This window comes from Condylura cristata, unplaced genomic scaffold (genome assembly GCF_000260355.1).
Source record: "Condylura cristata isolate star-nosed mole 26May11 unplaced genomic scaffold, ConCri1.0 scaffold00034, whole genome shotgun sequence".
NCBI classification, from domain to species: Eukaryota; Metazoa; Chordata; class Mammalia; order Eulipotyphla; family Talpidae; genus Condylura; species Condylura cristata.
In genome coordinates, this window is record NW_004567135.1 from 9624315 (window position 1) to 9649052 (window position 24738).

Consider the following 24738-nt stretch of genomic DNA (forward strand, 5'->3'; position numbering starts at 1 on the left):
CCTGGCCCCGCCCCCTTGCCACCCTCTGGCCTCTCCTGGCCCCGCCCCCTTGCCTCCCTCTGGCCTCTCCTGGCTCCTCCCCCTTGCCACCTTCTGGCCTCTTGGCCCCTCCCCCTTGCCTCCCTCTGGCCTCTCCTGGCCCCTCCCCCTTGCCTCCCGGTTTGTTGGTGTCTAAATGTTTGCAGAGCCTTGCGTGTCCAGTGTCCGGACTGTCTCCGTGTCACAGGTGGGAGGACAAGGGATAGCCCCCTAAGGAGCAGGATGAGGCCACACGCTCTTACCATGGCCCCCGGGGAGGCAGAGAATGGCCCTCCGCAGAGTCAGGCAGTGCGTGGGGCGTGGAGCCTGGCCCGCGCTGGCTGCTGGGCGGCCCCCTGCTTCTCCTCCACCTTCACCTTGGAGGTGAGTCGCCACGCACGGTCTTCCGCCGGCCGGTCTATAATAAGACTCATCAGCTCAGGGGCTCCTGCGGCAGCAGCTGCTGGTGCAGAAGACAGGGACACAGAGGAGAGGGTGAGGTGCCTGGGCAGGAGAGCTGGCAGAGGCCAGGGGCGCAGCCAGCGAGTTCTAGAGGGGGCGCGACGACCTGTCTGGCTCCAAGCCAATGACTCATAGGGGGGACACAGCCCCCCTCCTTCTCCCTGATATGACCAAGGCCCCTTTGATGGAGACCTCGGTCTCCATGCTCCCAGCCCCCTGGCAGGGGGACTGTCGTGGTTGTCCCTGCGCTGGCAAGCTGAGGAAGGGGTGGGGTAGGGAGCAACAGCCAGCCCCCCAGCACTCCCAAAGGGCACAGTCCTCCCAGCCCCCCTCCTGCTCCCAAAGGGCACATTCCTCTCTGCCCACTGGTTCCTCTCGACCCACTAGCTCCCAAAGGGCGCGTTCCCTTGCAGCCCCCCTCCTGCTCCCAAAGGGCACGCTCCGTCAGCCCACTGGCTCCCAAAGGGCACGCTCCGCTCAGCCCACTGCTCCTGGCTGACCCTGAGTGTCCGAACCTCCTGCCAGGTTGTCCCTGGGTGATGCCCAGTTGCAGCCTCCCCTCTCCCCCTCCCACAGCCTGTTTAATTCTGGGAGCCGGAGCAAGTGGCAGAGTTAGCAGCTGAGGAGGTGGAGGTTGCCGCTGCACTTAGCTCTGAAATCTCAGCCGGGGAAGCAGGTTTCCCCCAGCATCCAGGGTCCTGCTGCAGCTCTTGGTGTCTTCTGGCTCCCCGCCCTACCCCCCCACCCCCACCCAGGCTGCTGTGGCAGCAGGTGACAGACCCCCGGAACACAGCAGCCCGAGTGTCCTGGGGCCTCTGACTGTGCTCTTGCAGTGCCTTTCCTCACCCTCTGCCTGCACTTGGGAGGGGCCCAGGCCAGAAAGGCCCCACAGGGGCTGGCAGGGGCTGGCAGCGCCTGGCTGGGGCTGGTTGGGTGGGTCGCAGCAGCAGGGCACAGATGGGGCTGTGGGGAGCCGCCCCGTCCCCAGCTGCCTTTGGAGGGTCTGTCCCTGGGCTGAGAGTGGGAGAGACGCTGAGAGCAGCTGGAGTCACCCTGCAGCTGCTCTCCCAGGCCAGGCCCCGCAGGCTCCTGACTCACACAGGTCACGGAGGGCGCCGTCCGGACACTCCCTGGCTGCCTGACCCTGTGAACTCTGAGCCTGAATTTTCTTATCATCGCAGAGGTGCTGGCTGTAACCGTTATGGGTGGGATATCTGAGGATCAGCCTAAGGGAGGAGAGGTGACAGCTGCTGTATCAAGCACCGCCTTAGAGGGTCATTCAGGAGCGAGCCCTAGACCGAGCCCAGGTAGATGCAGGACACGCCAGCCCCTTCCTCTGGCGGGGGGTGGGGGGCGTGTCTGCCCTTCAGCAGTCCAGGGATCTGGGCTCTGGGGGTCCTCCCGCCGCTCGCACGCTGGTCCCTGTCCCCCGCTGTCTGTGCTCAGCCTGCACAGGCCTGTAGTGCGACGTGTTATTCCCTGCCGACGCGCTCACACACACCATGCAGAGACCGCCTCACACGCCAGGCGCCCCATGCATGCGCCTCCAGCCCTGACCCTCAGGACATCTCACTCCGGAAGAACCCTCAGTCCAGCGCACCCACGCAGATGACACAGGTCAGCAGCCACCCCAGGCGCCATGCCGTGCCGCCCGAGTTTACACGGGAGGTCAGCATGGGCTCGCGGGCACTGTCACCCCTCAGAGCCCTGTAGGAGACACCTATGTGTGCACAGACAGGTGCAGACCTGTGCTTGGAGCTCCCCACACTGCACGTGGTGCAAACACACCCACAGAGAGCCATGCAGTGAGGCTCGTGCTAACACACATACGTGCTCACACACACGCCCGCTGGCAGCCCTCCAGCTCCCTCGCTCGGATGCCAGCACTCAGGATGCCAGGCAGCCCCCGTGTGCTCCAGCACAAGTGTGCGGGGACGCAGCCAGCCCAGAAGTCAGGGCTAGGAAAACCCTCGGGGGTCCCTAAGCCGGGACACTTTCTGGACAGAGCCACAGGGCTGGAGACCCAACCCCTGCTCCCACTTCTCCTGGCTTCCTGTCTGGAAGCAGGAGGGCGAGTCCCACTCACTGAGCCCTCTTCCCACCTGAGGCCCCTGCCCGTTCCAGCGTCTCCTCTTTCCCACCCCATCCTTCCGGGCCCAGTGTCACCCTCATAATGAAGCCAGCGGGTGACCATCAAGCCCCAATTTGTGCAGCTGTGGCCTTGTGAGGAGGTCCCGATCGCCCGACCTGGCCATGAATGTTACCTTAGAAACAAGTCAGGCAGGTGGCCTGAACCCAGACGCAGAGGCCCCACTGGGAGGCGGGGTGAAGGGGGGCGGGGTGTGGACACCTCTCCCTGGATCTCTGGAGAGATGTAAGGCACCAGCCCTCGCCCCGGGCCAGGGGAGTCTGCTCCCTGCAGAGCAGCCTGCCTCCTTGGGCAACACGCAGCGACCCTCCAGGAGATGATGGGCCTGCCCACCAGCACACCCCCAACCCAGGGACCCCTTCCTGCCCCGGAAGTATCTAGCCTCATTAGGAAAGGGGGTGACCTACATTAGGAGGCTCAGAGAGCAGCTGCAGCAGCAGGCGCGGGCCAGCGGCTGGAATAAATTAACACAGTCTGGGAGGGAAGTCCCCACCCAGGGTGGAGAATGGGGAGCAGAAAAAGAGTCAGGGAGCGAGGGGGTCCTGATCTCAGTCTCAGGCCTGTGGTTACAGGGCCTGCTCTCAATCTTCGTGGGCCTTTCGGTCCCAGGGTCAGAGACTCCACAGTGGCCGTGCCTCAGAGGGGTCCCTGGCCGCCTTCTCTGAGAGACCAGGGGTGGACAGTGGAACCTTGGAGCCAAAAGCAGTCAGATTCTTGAGGAACACTTCGCCCCTCGGAACCCCAAACATGGGCTGTGCTCTAGCTCCCTGCTATTCAAAGTGAGCTCCATGGCCTAGCAGCTTGGGCCTTACCTGACAACTTCTTAAAAACTCAGAACCGGCCCTCCCTGGTGGCGCAGCGGGTTAAAGCGCAGCACTAAGAAGCTGAAGCCACTTCAGCATGAGTTCGATCCCTGCCCTGGAAGGTGACCCACATGGCGCGTCAGGCCTCTCCTGATCCGCCTGCTGCTCCCCTCAGCACTGTGCTTTGTCCATCTGCCTGTTCTGCTCCCCACTCTGTTTCTAGTGAATCCTCTCACCGCCCCTGCACCTCTGGCCTGCACCCCAGTTCTGTGCATAAATAAAAATAAATCTTTAAAAAAAAAACAAACTCAGAACCCTCAAGTGACCGCCAGAATCTGTGCTTTAACTCACATGCACGTTCAAGTTGTGAAGCCCTGGCCTAGATCACCTCTCTCCCAGAAGAGCTGGCTTCTCCCAACAGGGACAGACGCCCCCAGGAGACCATGCTGGTCTGTCTCTGGATGCCAGGCCCCTGCCAGGTTGTGACAGAGCCTGAGGACAGTAGCCCCCCACTTCGAGAAGCCTCTGTGGGGGAGAAACGACACCCATGGCCCAGACATCTGTATGGTAGTCCTCTTAGTCCTCCTAACAACTTTCCAAGGATGATGGAATTAGGAACACCATTTTGCAGATGGGGGAAACTGAGGCACAGAACTCCAGTAAGTTACCTCAGGTTAGGCCGCGTGGCCATGCTGCTTGTGTCCCAGCAGTCTGGTGGCACAGCTACTCACTCAGTGGCCTCTAAGGCTATGGACCATGGGCTGCCTTGCAGAGGTGACTGACTGGTTGAGGGAGGAAGAGGCAGCAAAAGGCAGCTTCAGCCCCACTTTCTATGGCACTTAACAGTTTAGAGATCAGCCAGGGCCCCTTCCCCGCCTCCTGTCTTTCCAATAACCTCACAGATGCCCTGAGGAGAAGTTCCTGAGGCCAGATCTTAGCAGAGAAGCAGAGGGGGCTTTCTAGAAGCCTTAGTGGGGAGGGCAGGGAGCTGGGTGCTGAGGTGAGAAGGGTAGGCTGGGAGCTCCGGGGAAGCCGGGGGTGGGGAGGTAGTGAGGGAACAGGAGGCAAGCGGGAGGAGCAGAAGGTTCCACGTGCTCCTGCCGAGCTGAGTGGGTGCAGCATCCCCTGGAGACTTGGGGGGTGAGAGCTGCTTTCCGCTGGAGCGCCCGCCTCGGCGCCCCCAGGAGCAGCCTGTGGGGCGCCCGTCCCCTCAAGTGGCCCTCGACCCTGGCCCCTCATACTCTGCCCCTTCCATTCTCCAGAGAGGTCAGTCCTGCGGGCAGAGTTGGTGCAGCCCACGCAAGCCTGGCACTGAGGTTCTGTGGTGTTCACCCTCCCGAGTCACGGCCACGCCACACAGCCAGTGAGCACCCACGATGCCTCCACCGAGGGGTGCCTGACTCCTGGGACGTTGTATTCGCCCGGCCCGGGCCCTCCCTGGTAGGTCCTCTTAGTCAAGGGTCCCTGGCATGGGCCCTCTCTGTCCCCTCAGCCTGAAGGACTCACAGGACCTACGAATGAAAAGGGCCTTCACCATTTCCTCTGCACCCCCGCCGGTCTGCAGGGGCAAAGGCCGGGAGTGAGAAGCAGGGGCAGGAGGGTGCTGTCCCCCAGAAGGGCTGAGAGGGGCGAGCCAGGGCCCTGTGTGTTGGGAGGGCTTGGAGAGGGGTGGGGGTGGGTCGGGACTGCGGTCTAGGCCGGGTTTCCCGACGGCTGCTCCCAGACTGGCGTGGGGCTTTTCCAGGAAACAGTGTAGACCCTCCCTGGCATCCCCTGTAGCACACGCCGTCTAGGCCACACAGAAGCAGGGTTTTCAAATCCTGCACTTGTGCTTGGAACAGACAAAGCCTCCTGGTCCCTTGTACGCCGCATACCCCGTTCTCGACCCTGCTTCCTGCCCTCTGTTTTCCTTGTCATATGTTCCCAGCCCCAAGCAGACACACTGAGAAGTGGAAGAGAAGAGACCCCCAGCTCAGTCCTCACGAGAGGGGTTCCCTCTCCAAAAGGAAGGAGCTGCACATCACCTGAGGCCCCGGGGCCTGGGCCGGGGCGGGGCCTCCCAGGGACGGAGGCGGCCAGGGATGGAGACCTGTGACGGAGCCGCATGTCATGCTTGACCCCCTTCTCCCCTCCCAGACACCCCACCCGTCGCGAACCCCCTCCTCCTGCTGCCCACTCTGCCCAAGGCTGCCCCAAAGTCACCTCTCGGTCTTGGTTCCTGGAAAATGGGGACAAGATTTGCTCTTCTGGGCCCCAGACGATCTTCTAGCCAAACCCCAAAGAAACCAGAGCGGTTGCTTAAGAAACCTCTCTCCTCCTCCCGCCACCCCCAGGCTGGTTTTCCTGGCCTTCCTCTTTGGCGATGCCAGAGGCAGTGCCAGTGGGGAGGTGGGATGGGAAGAGTCGGGTTCTTGGCGGCAGGAAGCTGCTCCGGGCTTCCCTTCGGGCTGGGCTCCCCCGCCCCATCTCCACGTGCTGGCTCCCCTCCCCTCCCCCAGCTGCGGAGTTATCTAAGCTGCCAGGGTGTCAGTCCCAGTCACACAGAGGCAATGCCTGGCGCACCCTGGCAGCCAGGTGCCAGCCTCACCGGCCCCGTCCCCACGGCTGCTGGGCACAGCCGAAGTCAGGTCTCTCTGAGCACCCTCTCCTGCATGGCCAAAGTGGGCCTCAGGCTGCTGAGAGCCCGCCCACTCCTAGCCTGATGTCGGCGCCCCACAGGGCCGGGAAACCAAGTAGGCACAGCCTGGCTGGGTATCCCCCAAACCCCCACCCCCCACCGCAAGGCAAGGCTTCCTGACCCATTTGTGGAGGGCTGGTGTATGTTGGGGGGGCCGCCTGAGCGAGTTCTCATAAACCTGGGTCTGTACCCCCACCTTGACCTCAGGCAGGCTGGCGCAGGGCCTCGACTCCCCCCTCCAGTCCCAGCCACACCCCCAGCGGGGAGGCTTTGCCGGCAGCTGTATGGCCCGTGTCCAGTGGGGAAGGGCTTCTTTGCTCCCTTGTCCAAGGACAGCGACCTGAAGGTCAGCAGTCACACAGGAGGGTGTCCTGCACAGAGGCTGGGGCCTGGGGTCTATTCCCATGCCCGCCACCCCCACCCCAAGCCCTGCCCCCCCACCCCCACACCCCGGTCCCACAGCGCCCAAGTTCCTCGCCGCTGGTGCTGAGCCAGGCTGCAGGGGCTGGATTCTGTGACACCCGGACCTGTCATCGGCACCACCACTGCCCTCCCGCACTGCTTCCCCAGCTGCCGCTTCTCCAGCAGAATCCCGGTGTCTGGCCCCAACACTGTGGCCGAGAGTTCCCTGTGTCCTGTCTCTTTGAGCCGCCCAGACGTCTGGTCCTGGGCACTTCCCCGGCTCCAGCAGTCGCACCAGACAGGAGGCGGCAGCAGCTCCCTGCAGGGCAGAGACCGGGCAAGCCCCCAGCCCGCGCCAGGCAGCACCCTGCTCAGCCACCAGCCCTTCCTCCCACCTGCTCCGTGCTCACCTTTCCTCACCTCACGAGCACCTTACAGCAAGTCGTTCTGAGCCCGAGCCCTCCTCCTGGGACTGCTGGGGGAATCCAGACCCCGAGTCCCGCTGCTGCAGGCGCGCAGACCTGGCACGCAGCACACAGCACTGGGAGGCAGAATGCCTGCCTGCGCGCCGCTGGGTCAATAATAAACTGAGGGGGGAAGGGGGAGGGCCAGAGGGAGGCTGGGAGGGGGAGAGGGAGAGGGAGAGGAAGGGGAGACAGCGAGTGAGCCAGCGCCTGTGGCTGTGGCGTGCTCGAGCAGAGCCGGAGCAAGGGAGTGACAGCTGGGGGTACATCTGTGATGACAGCGACAGCGGCACACACAGGCGAGGCGCGCACAGGCGCGCACCCCAGGGGAGGCCGCGCTCACCCTTCAAATGCTCACATTTCGGTGGGAAAAAGCACCGTGGGTTTACTGCTGCAGCCAGGGGAAGGCTCTTCTATCTTGTTCCTCCATCTTCCTCCCCGGAGCCCTCCCTGCACGGCTGCCCCTCTTCTGACCTGCCCCCTTCTTTTTGGGGAAGGAAGAGCAGGACCCAATGGACAGGGAGACCCCCAGGAAGCTGGGTTTTGTCCTGTTTGGAGATGCATGGGCCATGTCTTCCATGCCGCCTGTGGAGAAGGGAAAAACAAACCCTTCTCTGGTCCCAGGGTGAGTCATCCCAGAGGGGGTGCCTTGACTCCCGGGGGGCCTCTAGAAAGGGGCCCCAGGTGCACAAAGCCAGAGTTTTACGTGGCCACTCAGGCCACTGAGCCTCCGGGACCCCCCAGGGCTACCGAGGAGGGCGAGCTGCAGAGAGCAGGCTGTGGGGCCCTGCAGCCTGGGGGACCCCACCAGGAGCCCCCCACCCTCACTCTTATCTAGATGAGAAGACTGATAGTCGGGATCTGGGAGGCTCCTTACCAACCAATCAGGACAAAGAAGTTGGAGAAATTGATATTCCAAGAGAAGCAAAGTGTCTGCTCCAAAGGCAAAGGAAGCCAGAGGCGGGACTAGGAGGAGGAACCCTCAGAGCCCCGTCCCTAAATAACCCTTCCTGCTTATCTTCAGCCTGTGCAGGGGCCAGCCCGGCGTCCCTCTTCCACAGTGCCCGCTCTCCTGGCAGGGCGCACCATAGGGCTGCGGCTGGTGATCAGCCCTCCTCAGGGCTCCCCTTTCTGCCTGCCTGCTGGGGGGATGTCACCCCAAAGACTCAGACTGCGGGCCCAGGCGAGGGAGCACCGTTTGCCTCTTGGTGATTCCACCCTCTTACCCCCCAGGGAGGCTGCAGACACCCTCCCACCTGCCCCAACACGCCTCCAGACCTTGCTCCAGGAACGCTCTCCTCCTTGGGCCTTCCCCTCCTTAAAAACTCAACCCAAAGGCCTCGTGCTTTCTGGCGCTTCCCAGGCTGGTCTGAGAGCTGGACCTTCTCCTTCTCTGATCAGTGATACTTGCTTCAGACGGCGTTTATGCTTCTGTTTCTGTCCTTGGACTGAAAAGGTCTCAGCTGCCTGTGGAGTTATTATCTCCCTATAGGAACTGTGAGTGCTTCCAGAGAAGGGGCTCCCTCCCCCAGCCCAGCTCCCTGGCTCCTCAGCAGCTGAGTGAGGAATGGAGGAGGAGAAAGAGCCTAAGTCCTGACCTGGGGACCTGAGTCTAGGCTCTGACGCTCATTAACTATTAGCTATTAGCTAATTAGCTAGTTGATGAGCTCGGCAGTCCTGGCCTGGGATCCCTGCTCTGCAGATGAGGAGGTAGGATAATGCCCATCTCTGGGCTCCCCCTTGGCCTGGCATCGTGGCCCAAGAATGCCTTGAGGGCCACCTGCGCCCAGCTTGTGCTAGAAAAACTGGGCCCCCTCCCCAACCGCCCCATCTGCAGCTCTGGATTCAGTTAAATAAACAGGGTCTGGGCTGGGTACCACAGCAGAGGAGAAGGAAAGACTAAGTAGGTGTGAGAGCTGGGGGGTGAAGGGCAGAGCTTGGCACCTCGCAGGGCCATGGTTCCTGGCGGGGGGAGAGAGAGTGAGTGTGTGTGTGTCCTCGCGAGCACACAGCTGTTTTGTTTTGCCGTCTGTGATGACAAAGCAGTGCTGAGGTGACAGCCAGGATACAGAGCAAAGAGGTGCATCTTGATAAGCCGTCTGCCGCCTGTGGCCTTATTGGGGCTCTTTGTTAGTTTGTCTTAAAGAAAAGCTGCTTTGGAGGAAGGCATGAGATCAGTGTGGAGAGGCAGGCAGAGCGTGAAGGCTGGCAGAAGCCGGGGAGGGGCCGGCTGCACCCTGTAGCAGACGTAGGCAGAGGGAGCCAAGGTCAAGGCCTAATACCAGGACCCCTGTGCACAACGTGAGAGCCGCTCTCTCAGCAGCCCTCTGGGGACACCGCCGGGAAGTCAAAACCCCTCGCCTTCTGCAGAGCTCTGCTTGGGTCTTCCCCGCAAGTCCTGCACCTGTCTGCAAGCAGCTTCACATGACACTGTCATCTGCACAGCCTGGCTCACAGGAGGCGCCAGGAGGAGAGCGGCCAGCCTCCTCCAGGGCCAGCAGGCTCTGACAGCAGCCGAGCAGAGCAGGGTCCCGGGGGTGGCACTTCGCTAGGGAGAAGGGTGGGCTTCCTCAAGGTCTGAACAGGCAAGACTCAGCTTATGAGGCATTTGATGAATCAGTGTTGAAACAACTGAAGTCCAGGAGGGCAAGCTGTTTGGCCCAGCAAGATACCAGCAGACGGAGATCTGTTAAGTATCCCCCACCCCACCCCACCTCTTCATGGGATACCAACTCCTGTTTTCAACATCTGACAGGTCTTCCCGGGAGGAAGCTCTTCTTTGTGTCTCACTTAGACGCCCTGATTCTCAGTGAACTGCGGCCTCAGGGCGCATCTGCCAGAGAGCAGACGTGGGGGTGACGGGACAGAGGGGGCATCTAGGCTGTGGCTGGACAGAGTGCAGAACTATGTGCTCAGCAGCTCAAGAAATATTTATTGACCCCCTCCGAGTGAGGTCTAGTCTAGGTGCTAACCCAGACCTTGTCTGGCACTAGTCCTCCCCTCATCCTAGTGGGACACGACTGGCAGTAAATAGGAATAAAATAAATAATTCATGTCCTTTAGAAATTAAAGAGCGCTGAGATAGAGGAAGAACCATGCAGGGGACAGAACTGTCCCATCTGGGCCTCTGTAAAGATAGATGATGTGTTTTTCAAAGACTTATTTATTTGGGGTACAGGCCCCAGATGCAGGGGTGGTGAGAGGATTCACCAGAGACAGAGTGGGGAGCAGAACAGGCTGACTTAAGTACACCGCCGAGGGGAGCAGCGGGCGGGTCAGGAGAGGTCTGCCGCGCCATGTGGGTCAGCTCCGGGGCGGGATGGAACTCATGCGGAAGTGGCTTTAGCTTCTTAGTGCTGTGCTTTAACCCGCTGCGCCCCCAGGGAGGGCTCCATAGATGATGTTTTTAAGCTGAGCTCCGAAGATGAGAAGAGCCAGCCAGGTACAATGCAAGGGGAAGAGCATTCTGGGAAGAGAGGACAGCACATGCAAATACCCTGGGTGGGAACAAATTTAGCATGTTCCAGGGAGAAAGTGATTCAGGTTGAAATCAGAGAGACCCGTGGCTCCCGCCAGGCTCAGCGGGCTGTTATAAAGGAGTTCAGGTTTTGTTCTAAGAGCAATTGTGGAAGGTGTCCAAGGGTTTTAAGCAAGGGAATGACATGCCATGACCTTCTGGAAGATCACGCTCATGGCCACATGGAGAACAGACATGAGGAGGGAGGGGTGGGGAGCGGGGAAAGTCTGGTGCATTCAGCCAAGTGAGAGAAATGTTGCTTTAGCCCATGGTGATAGCTGCAAAAGAGGGAAGATTTACAAATACCGGCTGCAGAATGTGGCTACTGTGGATTGCAATGAGGTAGGAAAGGTGCCCCCATGTGGGAAAGTCTCAGGAGGGGTCAGGTTTTGGTAGGATGAGCCAGTGTTCTGTTCTGAACATGTGACCTTTGAAAATGCCTGTCGGTGACCCGTGTGGGAATGCTGTTAGCAGATGAAATGTCCTAAAGTCTCCCAAGGATATCCAGACCCCTGCCTTGAGGTGCTGCTGGAAACTGGCGGGCGAGCATGCACTCTGCACGCCTCTCTCCACCCCACCAAAGCCTCGAGACCCTGTTCCATTAAGGAAAACATAGCCCCCTCCTCTCAAGTCTCTCTTGTTAGGATCATAGAATTTCTTCCAGCTCAGGATTGCATGATGCTATGAGACCTGGCACTAAGCAGAGTCTTATTCCAGGAATAACTCGAGAGCTCCTGACCACTGAAGCTAAGAATGGGGTCAATTACACTTTCCTAAATCCCAGAGATTTGACCATTCGAAGCACTCATGTGACTCCACTCCAAAAGTTTTCAGAAATCTCCCTCTTCTACTCGGCCTTTTTCTTTCTTTCTTTCTTTCTTTTTTTCTTTTAAGATTTATTTACTTATGCAGACAAGAACTGGGGTACAGGCCAGAGGTGCAGGGCCAGGGGCGGGGGAGATTGAGAGGTGTCACCATAGACAGAGTGGGGAGCAGAAGAGGCACATCAGCTGAAATACACTGCTGAGGGAGCAGCGGGTGAGCAGGAGAGGTCTGCCGCGCCACGTGGGTCACCTTTGGGGTCAGGGATCGAACTCGCAGTGAAACGACTGCAGCCAGCTTGCAGTGCTGTGTCCTAACCCACTGCACCACCAGGGAGAGCCCATGACCCATTTTATAACAGAGAAATTCAAAGGTCACAGCCTCTGGCCTAACTCTGGCCTCCTTGGCTCTTTCTTGGTCTCACTTTTTATCCGTTGCAGATTTGTTATCACTCTAAATATTTTTTTTTTAAAAAAGATACTATTCTGTATCTCTGTGCCATACTGGAACTCCTGGTCAATTTAAGAAGAGCCAGAGGCTCTCAGGAAGTCGGAATGAGCATGCTAGAAAACCCCTCAGAACGGTCCTGGAGCATCTTAGAATGTCCCCCCAGCACAGATCCTGGCTGAGAACCCAGGTCCACTCCCATTTCATGGACGAAGGTGCTGAGAGAGGGGGCAGGCGCTTTACTCGTGCCTTGAAACTCTTCCTAAGGCCAGACCTAGCGTGGAGGCCTGGAGACCGGAGGCCGAGAGCCCTCGAGATGAACCCGGCGTGTCCTGAACCTGTGTCCAGCGGTCAGGTGCCAGGGGAGCAGTGTCAGCCTCGTGGCCTCAGCTGTAAAGGCTGAGTAATCCCAGAGCTGTTCTGTTCTATGGGGGAAATAAACTCATGGCTGTAAAGGTGCCTGGTACTTGACACGCCTTCCATATTGTTACTCCAGATGGCAGGAAACCCTCCGAGGTTCATTGACTTCAGTCCAGCTTGCCTTTGCTTCCTCTTCTGTGCCCCACTTCTCTTATCTTAGTACATGAGCACCAGCCTGGATTCCTACTTAGGAGCCAGGGAGGCTGGCACCTGTGCAGGTATCTTCCTGTAGGTGCCAGCAAGTGGGGCCAGATCTGGATTTATTTTAAGCATACAGAACTGGGGTGCAGGCCAGAGGTGCGGGGGGGTGAGAGTGTTCACCAGAGACAGAGTGGGGGGCAGAACAGGCAGACTGATGAAGTGCACTGGCGAGGGGAGCAGCGGGTCAGGAGAGGTCTGCCGCACCACGTGGGTCAGCTCCGGGGCGGGGAGCGAACTCACACTGAAGCGGCCGAGGCCAGCTTTGCAGTGTTGAGCTCCAACATTGCACCACCAGGGATGACCCGGAAGGAGCCTTCTTATGAAGATGGGGGAGACCCTACACAGGAATGGGGTATAATTGTGTCACATCACACTTGAAATTAGGAACCCATTGAGTTGTCCAAGTGGCAGTGACCCCAAGTCACAGCCTCAACCCCTCCCTTTTGGTCATGTAACCTTGAGCATGTGGCTCAATTTTCCATCTGTGGGAGAGGAGAGAATGAGCTGCTCTAGCCTCCTTGAGTTCCCCAAATCTGAGCATGGATGCTGCTCTCTAGTCCTCCAGAGCCCGACCGCGTTAAGTTGCGTTGCATTGCGTAGTGTTGTGTTGCATTGTGTTGTGTTGCGTAGTGTTGTGTTGCGTTGTGTTGCATTGGGTATCTTTCTTCTGCTGCGCAGCTGGAAGCCAAGGTCTCTTCTGCCCGGGCTTCTGCTCCCAGGCTTCTGTCCCCCCTCCCTGCCAATGCACCGCCTTCCTTTAACTTGAACATTTTTTCTCTCCATCTCTCCCCACCTACCACCCCCTCCCCAAAACACACGCGGTCTCGCCTCCCTCGCCGGCTTCCTGGCAGCGGTGGGCGTGCAGATGAGACTGGACTTCCTGCGACACACATTCTGGGCAGTGACACAGCAGGTGGGTGTGGCGGTGGCTGCCTGGGCAGGGCTGGAGGACTCGGCCAGGCCATGGGAGGAAGGTGCTCCCCCCTGGAGCACTCCTGCCTCTCACCCACTTCCTACCCCTCAGGCTGCTCTCCCGGACCCTCCCCTCAGGCCTTTGTGGCCCCCCACGCCCACACTTTAGCCCTCCATCTCTGGTCCCTGCACACTTCATCCCCGTGGCAAAGGGCACAGCCCTCCCACCCCCCCACCCAGAACATGCAACTCATTCCCTCTCTGCGGCCCCAGAGCCAGCCACACAGGCCCCCTCAGGGCAGAGTAAAGAGAAGTCAGGGGTGGGGGGAAGCTCTGTCGAGACCCAAGCCTTGGCCCCTCTCCCCGCCACGGTCCTCCTCCCCACCCTGTCTGTCCCCTTCCTGCCCTCTCCCCGAGCCAGCAGCCTGGGCTCCTGGGCCCCTCAGTGTCCTCACTGTTGCCCACAGTGTCATCCGGTCCTGCTCTGCTCTGCTCTGCCCTCACCTGATGCCAGTTTAGCGCTCTAGTACAGAGTGGGCGGGAGGCAGGGCAGGGAGACGCAGACCAGTCCAGCCACCCGGGTCAGCACCACCTCATGAAGGACAAAAAAGAACAGGCGCCTCCGAGGGGCCTGTGAGTCCCTGTGGACCTCCCTGCTGCAGGGAGCGGGCCGGCTCCCCCCGAGGAAACGGGGTACCTGAGACGCTGCCAGCCAGGGGCGTCCTGTCTCCGTGGCTGACCCCTAACACGCCCCATGCACCTGTGCAGACATACCAGGACACACTCACACACCTGCTCAGCAGGCGCCCGCGGTGCACACACCCTACTGTCCAGACGCCAAACGGAGCACGCGCCCGTGCACACACGCACTGTGACTGTGAGCACACGCCCACACTCCCCGACACTAGCACACCACACTCGGACACACAGAGCGCACGCACCGTGCCTACCTGCGTGCACACTTGCACGGGCCCACATCTACGCCGCACACGCACATCCACAACTCACCGGCTCTCTCCTTCCTTCCAGTGCGGCGCTGCAGGGGGACCCTGCCCAGGCGGCTGCCAGGACAGGGTGAGTCCGCCCCCCGTGGAGAGGGCAGATAAGAGAAATGTGGCCCCCAAACTATGTCCCCTAGATGAGCTGGTTCCGCATTCCCCCGGCCCCCTCCCTCAGTGCTGGGGGCACCTCTTCCCTGATACTGGGGCAGGGGGGCTTTGCAGCCCCTCAGGACAGGTCGGGGGACAGCAGGGCCTGGCCGTGACTCCCCTCTGGCTTCCCCCCAGGGCCTGGACTGCTTTGTCATCGACCACAATGGGTTCATTCTGATCTCAGAGAGGCCGCAGGAGGTAAGGTCTGGGGGTCGTGGAGTTAGCGAAGGGCCCATGGCCACATCAGTCAGAGAAACACCGCTGCCGGGAAGTCCTCCTGGCTTAGAACCAGCTGCAGTGAGAGGGCTGAAGACAGTGGGGTCACTCTGTGGACCCAAAGCCGACCTAAGGAGATTACAAAAGTCAGGTGGGCAGAGAAACGCTCCTTCTTCCTCTGCCACCACCCGCGTTCTCCCGTGGCAGTGGGGAGGGTCTGAGTAGACAAGGGGGCTCCACTGGTAGCCTGCGCCGGGCTCTGCTCCCTGGGACTGTGCCCCCAGCAGACCTGCTTCTGAGGGGCTCCTCATTCTCCCCAGCACCTCCTACTGCCCAGCACCTCACTCCCCCGGTCACGTCATCCCCCACCCACCCCCACCCCACCCCTGCCTCCAAGGCCACTGGAGCTGCTCGAACAAGCCACAGAGCGGGGGCCGGGGACTACAAACGTGGAAGTCAGACGGGGTTCGGGCATCGCCAGGGGAGGGCCCCGCTCCCGGCTGCCTCACCTGGCGGAGGGGTGGGTGCTCTCTGGAGTCTCTTACCCGGGCATTAGTCCCACACTGAGGCCTAGATGAGCCAGGCTCCCCCTTCCCCGGCCCTGCCCCAGTGCTGGGCCCTACAGAGGGCCCCGCTTTCCTGACGGGTGCTCAGGGCCCCGTCAGCTCCAAAGACCCAGCCTCTGCCATCAGCTGGGGCTTAGGCTTCAGCCTGTGGGTTTGGGGACGGACACTTCAGTTGAAAACACACGCCCACCCCCCCCCACACCCCCACGAGCCCCAGAGACCCAGGCCCTCGTCATTTTGTGTCTCTCGCTGTCTGGACCTCTTTATGGAAAATTCCAGCCCGCCAAGCCTGCCCTCGGTCTGCTCGAGGGGGTCAAGGGTGCCCTATCCCACACATAGGCTGGCTGCACACCTAATCTCCCCTAGGCACAGGGGTGTCTCCTGGGCCTGGCGCGCACTCAGCAAGGCCAGCGAGAAAAGGCTCCCAGACTCATTGTTCATTTTGTCAGGCATCAAACGAAAGAGGCCTGTCAAACCTACCTGAGTTCAGCTGAGAGGATGAAACAAGCCAGAAGCTTGTTTGGCCTCCAGCCTAAACCTCCGTGGACGGGACATGGTATTCAGGGCAGAGTAAGCTTGGCCACTGATGTGGAACATGATTTGGCGAGCGGCTGCCGTGATCTGTGTGTCGGGTTCCTCCTCTCTAACACAAGGAAAACAGACCACGTGGCTCTCAGGTCACTCCTACCCGCCAGCCTGTCTGGGCCTGGTGTGTCACAGAGCTGTGGAGAACCGAGGCCGACGGAGAGAGGTCGTGGCCTCACCGTGCCTGGCGAAGCTGTGGCTGGCCTGATCTGGGTACTTGAAGGTCCAAGATGGCATCAGAACACAGCGGGACCAGGGAGGCGCAGGAGGCGTGGGGAAGAGGCCGACCGAGCTGCTAGGGTACCCGTAGGTCGAGGCTCAGATGGCCGCGCCTGCGGAACGTGCCCGCAGCTGGCCGGGACGTGAAGGACAGTCCCCCGTTCTCATCTTGGTGCTAGAGGGCAAGCCAGGTGGCGATCTCTGCAAGCGTTGAAGTGCTCATTGTCGGTGGGGTTGCCTGGGCCTCTGTTGCTCACTCTCACCCCTCTGGTGCCCCCTGGGGTCACCTCACTCTCCCTGGTCAGAGCCACAGCCGGCCCGTGTTTCTCATGGTTCCGGGAGGACTCAGGCGCTGTCAGAAATCGAAAGCCGTGGCTGGAATGAAACGCTCCACCATTCATGCTGACCCCTGCCTTCCTGGCCACGTCGCCAGGTCTCTGTGGTATTGGCTTTCTAGGGACAGATGGGGCCTGGTGGCCTCAGGCATTTCAGAGACTGTGGCAGGCCGGTCACTGGGGGAGAGGACAGCTGGCCCTAGACAGTGGCCAGCAGCAGAGTGCAGGGAGCCTCTGCCCAACTGGTCTAGACAGTACGTGACCAGATGAGTGTGGCTTTGGCCGACAAAACTTAATGCAGATGCTAAACTTTGAATTTCATGTCATTTTCATGTGTCACAAAGTTGTATTCATCTTGATTTTCCTCCCAGTCATTGGAAAACAGAGCAACATATTTAGCTCTGGGACTGGTGTGACTAGGTGTGAGGGGGCCCCCCTGGGGGGGCCACCTTTTATTATCTTAAAGATTTATTCATATAGAACTGGGGTACAGGCAAAAGGTGTGGGGCAGTGAGAGGCTTCACCAGAGACAGAGCGGGGAGCAGAACAGGCAGATCAACAAAGTACACTGCTGAGGGGAGCAGCGGGTGGGTCAGGAGAGGTCTGTCTGCCGCGCCATGTGGTCACCTCCGGGGCAGGCGGGGATCGAACTCATGCGGAAGCGGCTTTAGCTTCTTAGTGCAGTGCTTTAACCCGCCGTGAGCCACCTTTTACTGCCTCTGCTCGAGAGGCAGCCAGGATCACCTCGCAAGGAGGAGGCCCACTGCAGAAGAGGTTGGTCACCTCTTCATGGCAGGCAGTCCCCCAAGAGGGGCCCTCTGCATACCCCACTGGGTAACTCATTGCTTCTCCCCAAACCACACTTGTCCATCACAGTCGAGGGATCACTGGGTACAACTTCGAATAATATGACACAGCAAACGTATTCAGAGGTTGATATTTTACAAGGTATTTGTTTACATGGCTTATTTACCCCCAACGTATTATCCTTTTATTCTTTTTTGGCATACACACCATACATTTTTTTAAGATTTATTTATTTATTCACACGGAATTGGGGTACAGGCCAGAGATGCGGAGGGTGAGAGGATTCACCAGAGACAGAGTGGGGAGCAGAACAGGCAGACCGACGAAGTACACTGCTGAGGGGAGCAGTGGGCGGACCAGGAGGGGTCTGCTGCGTCATGTGGGTCAGTTCCCTGGTCAGGAATCAAACTCATGCTGCAGTGGCTGTGATAGCTTCATAGTGCTGTGCTTTAACCCCTTGCACCACCAGGGAGGGCCCCAGACCTTGAACATTTATTTCTCAGTTCTGGAGGTGGGGAAAGCCAAGGTCAGGGTGCTGGCAGATTCAGAGTCTGGTGAGAGGGTTCCTAGGAAGCTGTTTGCACTGTGTACTCACCTGGTAGAAGGAACAAGAGAGCTCTCTGCAATCTGTAAAAACAAAAAGGTTTTTTTTTTTTTTTGTTATACTAAAATACACATGACTAAAACGTATTCCCTTGACCGTTTTTAAATATACAGTTCAGTGGAATTAAATGCATTCATGCGATTATACAACCACCACCATCCAGCCCTTCTCATCTCACAAAATGGAAACTCCATGCCTACAAGAAAATAACTGCCCGTGATTCCTCTCCAAACTCTGGCAATCACCTATTTATTATTTTCTTGCACTCTATGTCGTTTTTATAGCCATCCCATAAAGCCAGGGGTGGAAGAGCTGAGTAGCTGTTGTTTCAAAGACATACAGGAGGGCAGGCACAGGAGAAGGTGATCAGCTTTGATAAGCATCAGAGAAATGCAAATCAAACCCACAAAGAGAGATCACTCGCACCTGTTAGGATGGTAATCAGCACAAAGACTAGAAATAACAAGAGGATGTGGAGGAAGGAAACTCTTGGGCACTGTTGGTGGGAATGTAAATTAGTAGCCAGTAGAGATAACAAGATGGAAGTTCCTCAAGGAAGTAAAAATAGAACCGCCATATGATCCCGCAATTCCACTTCTGGGTATTTATCCAAAGAAAATGAAAGCACTAACTCAAAATGCCAAGTGCGTATTTATTGCAGCATAGTTCACAATAGCCAAAGCATGGAGACCATCTAAATGTCCATGAATAGATAAGTGGATAAAGAGAACAAGGCATACAGGGAAGATTACTCCACCGTTTAAAAAAGAAGGAACTCCTGCCTTTTGCAATAGGGAGGAACCTCAGGGGAGCTTGTGGTAAGTGAATTTCTTCCGCCAAGAAAGGGGAATACTACATTCTCTAACAGGTGGAACCTAAAAACACACAGGTTCGTAGACTGGTGGTTGCTCAGTGAGGGGCAGGGTGGAGGCATGAAATGAGTGAAGGAGATCAAGAGGAAAAAGGAAAAGTAAGTCACCCCCAATCCTGTAAAATCAAGCAGGGTGCAAGGGAACTGAAATTAACCTTTGGAACAGGGTTGGGAACTTCCAGAGGAAACTCCAGAGCCCCGAGCTCACTGCACCTGTCACCCTCACCCTCCTTGCTCCCCACAGCGAGGCCTGCAAAGCTGGGGCTTCCGCTCCTCTCCTCAGGTGACACTCTCAGCCTTCTTTCATAACAGGGAAAACACTGCTGTTCTGCCAGGTTAGACTCCAGCCTGAAAGTCACAGCTGCCACAGGGCAGACCCTCTACCTAGAAATACAAGAGCAGTAAGAGGCTGGGGGGCTTTCTAAAACGTCTGCAGAGTATTGGTTTTGACGGGCCTGGAGAAGTTGTAGGGCAGGGTGGATGACCCCAGGAGACCCCTCTCTGGAAGAAGGTGTGTACACTGCCAGTCCTGATCTGGAGGTGTCAGCTTCCTGTCTGAGCCCCCAACCCACGTCCCCCCACTGCTACTCACAGCAGAGTTCATCCACTGTTACACGTAGCTGAGTCTTGTGTGATAGGGCTGATACCTCCAGGGCTCTGAAGGTCAGCGCCTGGGAATCCTGACCCCTCAGGGAGATGCCAGGTTCTTAGTCACTAAATTGTGGTTGCAACAGCATCTCCAGTGGTGCAGCTCCTCTTCCCCCGCTCCAGACACTCTGGCCCTGAGATCTAAGCTGTATCAGGCTCTTAGAGGGTGGAAGGGAGTAAGACTCAGGCCAGAAACTACAGTGGCCCAAGCAGCACCCGGCATTATCCCCGACTCTGGGCAGATACTCACTGTGGAGAACTGAACAGGCCTGACAGTGAGGCCAGATGCAGTGGGACCAGTGTGGAGAGTCACAGGAAGGCGGAGTGGTGGGGAGCCTCGGGCTGGCGCCAGCTCGGCTGTGTGATCCCATTTCTGCTCTAAGGAGAAAAAACAATATGGCAGCTCCTTGAAAAAGTACAGCTAGAATGACCGTATTACGAAGGTTCCCACTTCTGGGTAAACACCCAAGAGAATCGAAAGCAAGGTCTTAGAGTCCTAGTAACTTGTTCCCAATAAGGTGACTGTGGGAAACCCAAGCGTTCACTCATCTGTGCCTGGGAAAGCCAGCCGTGGTCTGTGAACACAATGGATGGGCGACCTGAGAGGAGAATCCATCGGCCAAGGTGTGGGGGACGTGGAGGACATCACACCCTGTGATCTAGCCAGTGATCAAAGGCAAGTGCTGTCTCAGTTGCACTCTGCGAGGATCAAAGTCACGAGACACAGTGCTCTCGGGGCAGGTGGAGTGGGAGCGTTCTGCATTCTGGGCCCCGATGGCGGTGACGGAGCTACGGGGACGCAAAATGTGTTTCATGCCGCTGCATCATAGGCTTAAAAATGGCTGAGATGCTGAGTTTCGTGTGATGTGTATTTTTTTAAATAATGTGATATAATAGTTTAATTTTACATCTTTTTGTGCCTTTTTCCATCTCAGCTGTGATCCCCGTGGGCTTCCCATCACCAAATCACCCGTGTGCCATCGCCATAGTCCAGTGCATTTCCCTCCCCCACTGTTTTTGATCCCATTCCCCACTCCACCCCCACAAAATGTCTCTGGTATATGGCTGTTCATTATTATTATTATTTTCTCCCCTGGCCCTTTGTACTCCTGCTATGAGTGAAACCATCCGATATTTTTCATGTGATGTGTATTTTACCCCAATAAAAGGAAATAGAAAAAATCAAATTACTCATCCGTTCAGTGACTTTATAGCAGGCAATCAATACTGCTGTGCAACAAATTACCTCCAAATGCAAAGATTTTTTTTAAAGAGTTATTTATTTATGGTGAACAGCTATATACCAGAGACAGAGACAGAGTGGGGAGCAGAGCAGGCAGATGTACAGAAACACACTGCTGAGGGGAGCAGCGGGCGGGTCAGGAGAGGTCTGCCGCGCCACGTGTGTCAGCTCCCTGGCTGGGCACTGAACTCGTGCTGAAGCATCTGCAATAGCTTCATAATGCTGAGACTTAGCCCGTTGCGCCACCAGGGAGGCCCAAATGCAAAGATTCTGAACCTCTGGGCTTGCTCCCTCGGCGTCTCTGGGGTAAGGTGTGGGGGTGCAGTTGAGCAGGCGTCTCCCAGAGCTGTGGTCCAGGCCTGGTTGGAGAAGCAGCTGCTTCTGCTCTCCGCTGGGCAGCTGAGGGCTGGGCAGCTGGCTCATCAGAGTGAGCGAGTGCAGAGAGCAGAGAGGAAGACGGTCCTTTGAAATCCAGTCTCAGAAGTGACACCCATCCCTGTCACCATATTCTGCTCTCTAAAAGCCTGCATTCAAGGGAAGAGCGTGACTTCCGAAAGTCAGGGACCCGTGTGACCCTGCAAGGGATCCTCCCCCCACAAGCTCCTACTCACCCACCCAAACCCCCCCCCCAGACACACCCAAGTGCCTTCAGGGGGGCGAGGGTGGACCACTGCCCTCCCCCACCTTTGTCCTGTGCGGGGAGACCCAGCAGCATCTGGCAGTGTATAGAAATTAAGTTCTTGGATCCACCCCATATTGGGGGGCTGAGGGACTCCAGAGTGGGGCCCCCATACTGCCTGAAACCTCAGTGACGCTGTGGTGTGGGGACCAGCCTCCTGGTGGCTTTTACTGAGGCCAGCGCCAGACCCCTCTGTGAGGGTGCCTGTCCCTGTTCCGGCCGGTGGAGTCTTCCCAGGCCGACTCCTGCCCCCTTCCTCCTCCGACCGACAGAGACGGCACCGTCCGCAGCCCCGAGGGAGGGCCCGCTGGCTCTTCTGGGTCCAGGCTGCCCATTAGACATTTGGCCCCCTGGGCCCTTCTTCCAGCCCAGGCCTCATTCTAATAAAGAATCACCAGCCACAGGATTACAGCTCTCTGCTGGGCCCCAGAAAGAGAAGCAGACAGCTGGGCCCGAGCAGTGACAGCAGCTCACTGGATCTTGGTGATGTTTACCGTGATCTGTCACCCTGGAGCTGAGACTCTGAGGCTGTCACTGCCTGTGGGTACCTCCCACGCGTGGGGCCCACAGAGTGGACCTGGAAGGGGCAGTGGAGCCTGGAAAACCAGCTGCTTGGGGGTGGCTCCTCCCTGAGGACTCAAATCTCACAGAGGGAACAGCACCGTCCTCCCTCCCGGCCCTCAGCCCACAGCTTCCTGGCAGGTGAGGCCCCCCAACAACCAAAGCCGGGGGCCCAAGGCCCCAGGCAGCTCCCCCAGGGGTGCAATGCTGGCACCCACTCCTTCGCTTTCTTCCCAGCCCTACTGTGGGCCAAAGGCCCTTGTCAAGAGGCTGGGTAGTTGTGGGGAGCCCAGCGAAGACGCAACCTCGGAGGGAATGAAAGGAGGGTCCCCACCAGGAGCCAAAGGCGGGTCCCCACCAGGATCCACGGAGCGTGATGTCCCTCTGGAAGCCCCTTTGCTCCTCACAGCCCTGAACAGGATGTTATCCTGCTGCTGGAGAAGAAGAAACTGGCTGGATGCTCAGCAGCCCTGACCGTTTGGCCCAGCCCCAGAGCTCTGGGGGTCACTGCTCTCTGAGGTTCACCCCACGGCCGTGGGGTGAGTAGACCTAGTGGGAAGATGGACCCCGGCACACAGGCCCAAGGCTCCGGAAGCCCTCACAGTATCGTGGCCGCAGACTGGCTCCAGTCCTCCCTGCGTGGTGCCCCAGAGCACCCCTCCTTAAGCCTGGGGTCCTTAACCCACAGACTCTATGCTCTGCAAGGAAACCAATCAGTTTACCTGCTTGAGACCCTGATTCACTTTAACAAAGTTCAGAGGAAACTACATCAGCCAGAAATTTTTTTTAAAGATTTTATTTATTTATTCATACAGAACTGGTACAGGCCAGAGGTGCAGGAGCAGCAAGAGAACTCACCAGAGACAGAGTGGGGAGCAGAACAGGCCGATCTACTGAAATACACTGCTGAGGGGGAGCAGCAGTGGGCAGGTCAGGAGAGGTCTGTGGCATCATGTGGGTCAGCTCCCAGGTAGGGATCAAACTCACACTGCAGTGGCCATGGCTTGGCTTAGCTTTGCAGTGCATTGCTCCAACCCGCTGTGCCACCAGGGAGGGCCCCAGCCAGAAATTTTATTCTGCTGTCAGGAACAGGGTCCCCACTTAACAAATTAGAGGTTTACGCTCCTGCATCAAAGGATGAATGACGGCAGCCAAGGCCTCCAGAGAACTCAGCCTCAAGGTCACAACATGGCTGTCAGTGCACCTGCCTTTTTGCCCACGTTCCGGGTGAAGGAAGCAAGGTGCATGGCAGCAGCCAAGAACAAGTAGCCCTGGCGTGGGGCTCTTTAAACTGTGGGCACCTCTAAAAAGACTCCAGGAAGTTCCACCCTCTGACTATGATCACATCTCACTGGCCAACCCCAGCTGCAGAGATGTCTGGGAAATGTAGTCTTTCAGCTGAGCACACTGCTACCATAATTAAAGCTAGGATCCTACTAATGAAGAAGGGAAGGATGGCAACTCTCTGCCAGGAAGACGCCTTCTAGAGAATCAGAGAAGGGCACATGTCCGTAGTGTCCTGGGTACGCTTGTCTTACTTTCAGCACCCGCCTGTCTCAGAACCCGTGGGGTTGGTGAATAAGCTGAGCGTTCGCAAAGGGAATGGGGCAGGCTCGTGGGAACTTGGTCAGCCTCACCAGGAACCTCATTTCCAGCCTGCAGGGAGCGGGGAGAACACTGTTCACCCAGTCTCTCGGTCAGGAGGGCGACTGGGCTGCTGAGAGCACGTGGAGTCCATGGCAGCACACGTCTGTCCATGGAGTCAGAAAGGGGGTGATGTCTACCAGGATGGGGAGTCCCTGGAGGGAGGGGCGAGGAAGGTGACCCAGAGTTCTCAAGCCCTCTTGCCAGCAGGATATTGAGTATGCTGGTGGAGAACATTGCTTTGAACTCTTTTGACCATAACCCACAGGGGAAAAAGATAGTTTGTGCTAAACATGAGGTTTTCGTATGACCCAGCAATCCCACTCCTAGGTATCTCCCCAAAAGACACAAAACACTGATTCGAAAAGACACCTACACCCCCATGTTTATTGCTGATTTACTTACAATAGGAAAGACATGGAATCAACCCAAATGCCCAAAAGTGGATGCCTGGATTAAAAAGATGTGTTACATATACACAATGGAGTATTACTCGGCAATCAAAAAAGATAAACTCATGCCTTTTGCAGCGACATGTGTGGAACTGGAAGGGATCATGCTTAGTGAAATAAGCCAGAAAAGAAAGGAAAAATACTGGATGGTTTCACTCATAGCCGGAGTATAAAGGACCTGGGGGAGAAAATAATAATAATAATAATGAACTATCTGCCAGAGACATTTTACAGGGGTGGAGTGGGGGATGGGGTCAAAAATGGGGTAGGGGGGAGTGCACTGGACTGTGGTGATGGCACACAGGTGATTTGGTGATGGGAAGCCCACGGGGATTACACCTGAGATGGAAATAGTCACAAAATGATGTAAAAATAAACATTATACTATTTTTAAAAATCCAAATAAGCCATGTACCAAATATTTAACTTTTTATTTAAAATGCAAATACAGGTTTATTTACTACCCCAAGTTTGCAAATGAGAATAAGTCATAAATTTTAAAAAAATAGTTTGCAATCAGACACACACACTCACCAAATCAAGTTTCACAAAACCTTGACTGTCCTGCAAGCAATTCACACTGCATCAGTCAACACTGTTACCCAAAAGTCTGACTGTACCCCCTAGACTGACTTCATAGCCAACCACCGGATTAGAAGTTAGAGCACCGAGAGGGAGAGTTAGGCAGAGGAGCAGGCCAAAGTGGGGGGAGTGGGGTGCGGTGGGGGGACGGGGTTTTAACTGTGCTCGAGGGTCTCTGGGGAAACCCCACAGGACCTCTGCTATGAGCCCAGGCTTTGGTGGGAGACGTGGGCGTCGTCATCCTGCTGGCTCTCTCTCCCCTCTCCCCCCCTCCCACCCAC

At 57.5% G+C, this 24738-nt stretch overlaps 2 protein-coding genes across 2 annotated transcripts in view; one reads left to right on the forward strand and one right to left on the reverse strand.

The window, feature by feature from the left end:
* The window catches only part of LRTM2 (leucine-rich repeats and transmembrane domains 2), a 9553-nt gene extending 9098 nt beyond the window's left edge, over positions 1-455 (reverse strand). Inside the window, exon 1 of the mRNA XM_012732606.1 lies at positions 282-455. The gene's annotated coding sequence lies outside the window, so the exon portion shown is untranslated. The remainder of the gene's footprint in view (positions 1-281) is intronic.
* CACNA2D4 (calcium channel, voltage-dependent, alpha 2/delta subunit 4) overlaps positions 1-24738 on the forward strand; it is a 92865-nt gene that overhangs the window by 57787 nt on the left and 10340 nt on the right. Inside the window, exons 28-29 of the mRNA XM_004692539.1 lie at positions 13234-13295; positions 14581-14643. Of these exons, the coding sequence (XP_004692596.1) occupies positions 13234-13295; positions 14581-14643 (125 nt within the window). The remainder of the gene's footprint in view (positions 1-13233; positions 13296-14580; positions 14644-24738) is intronic.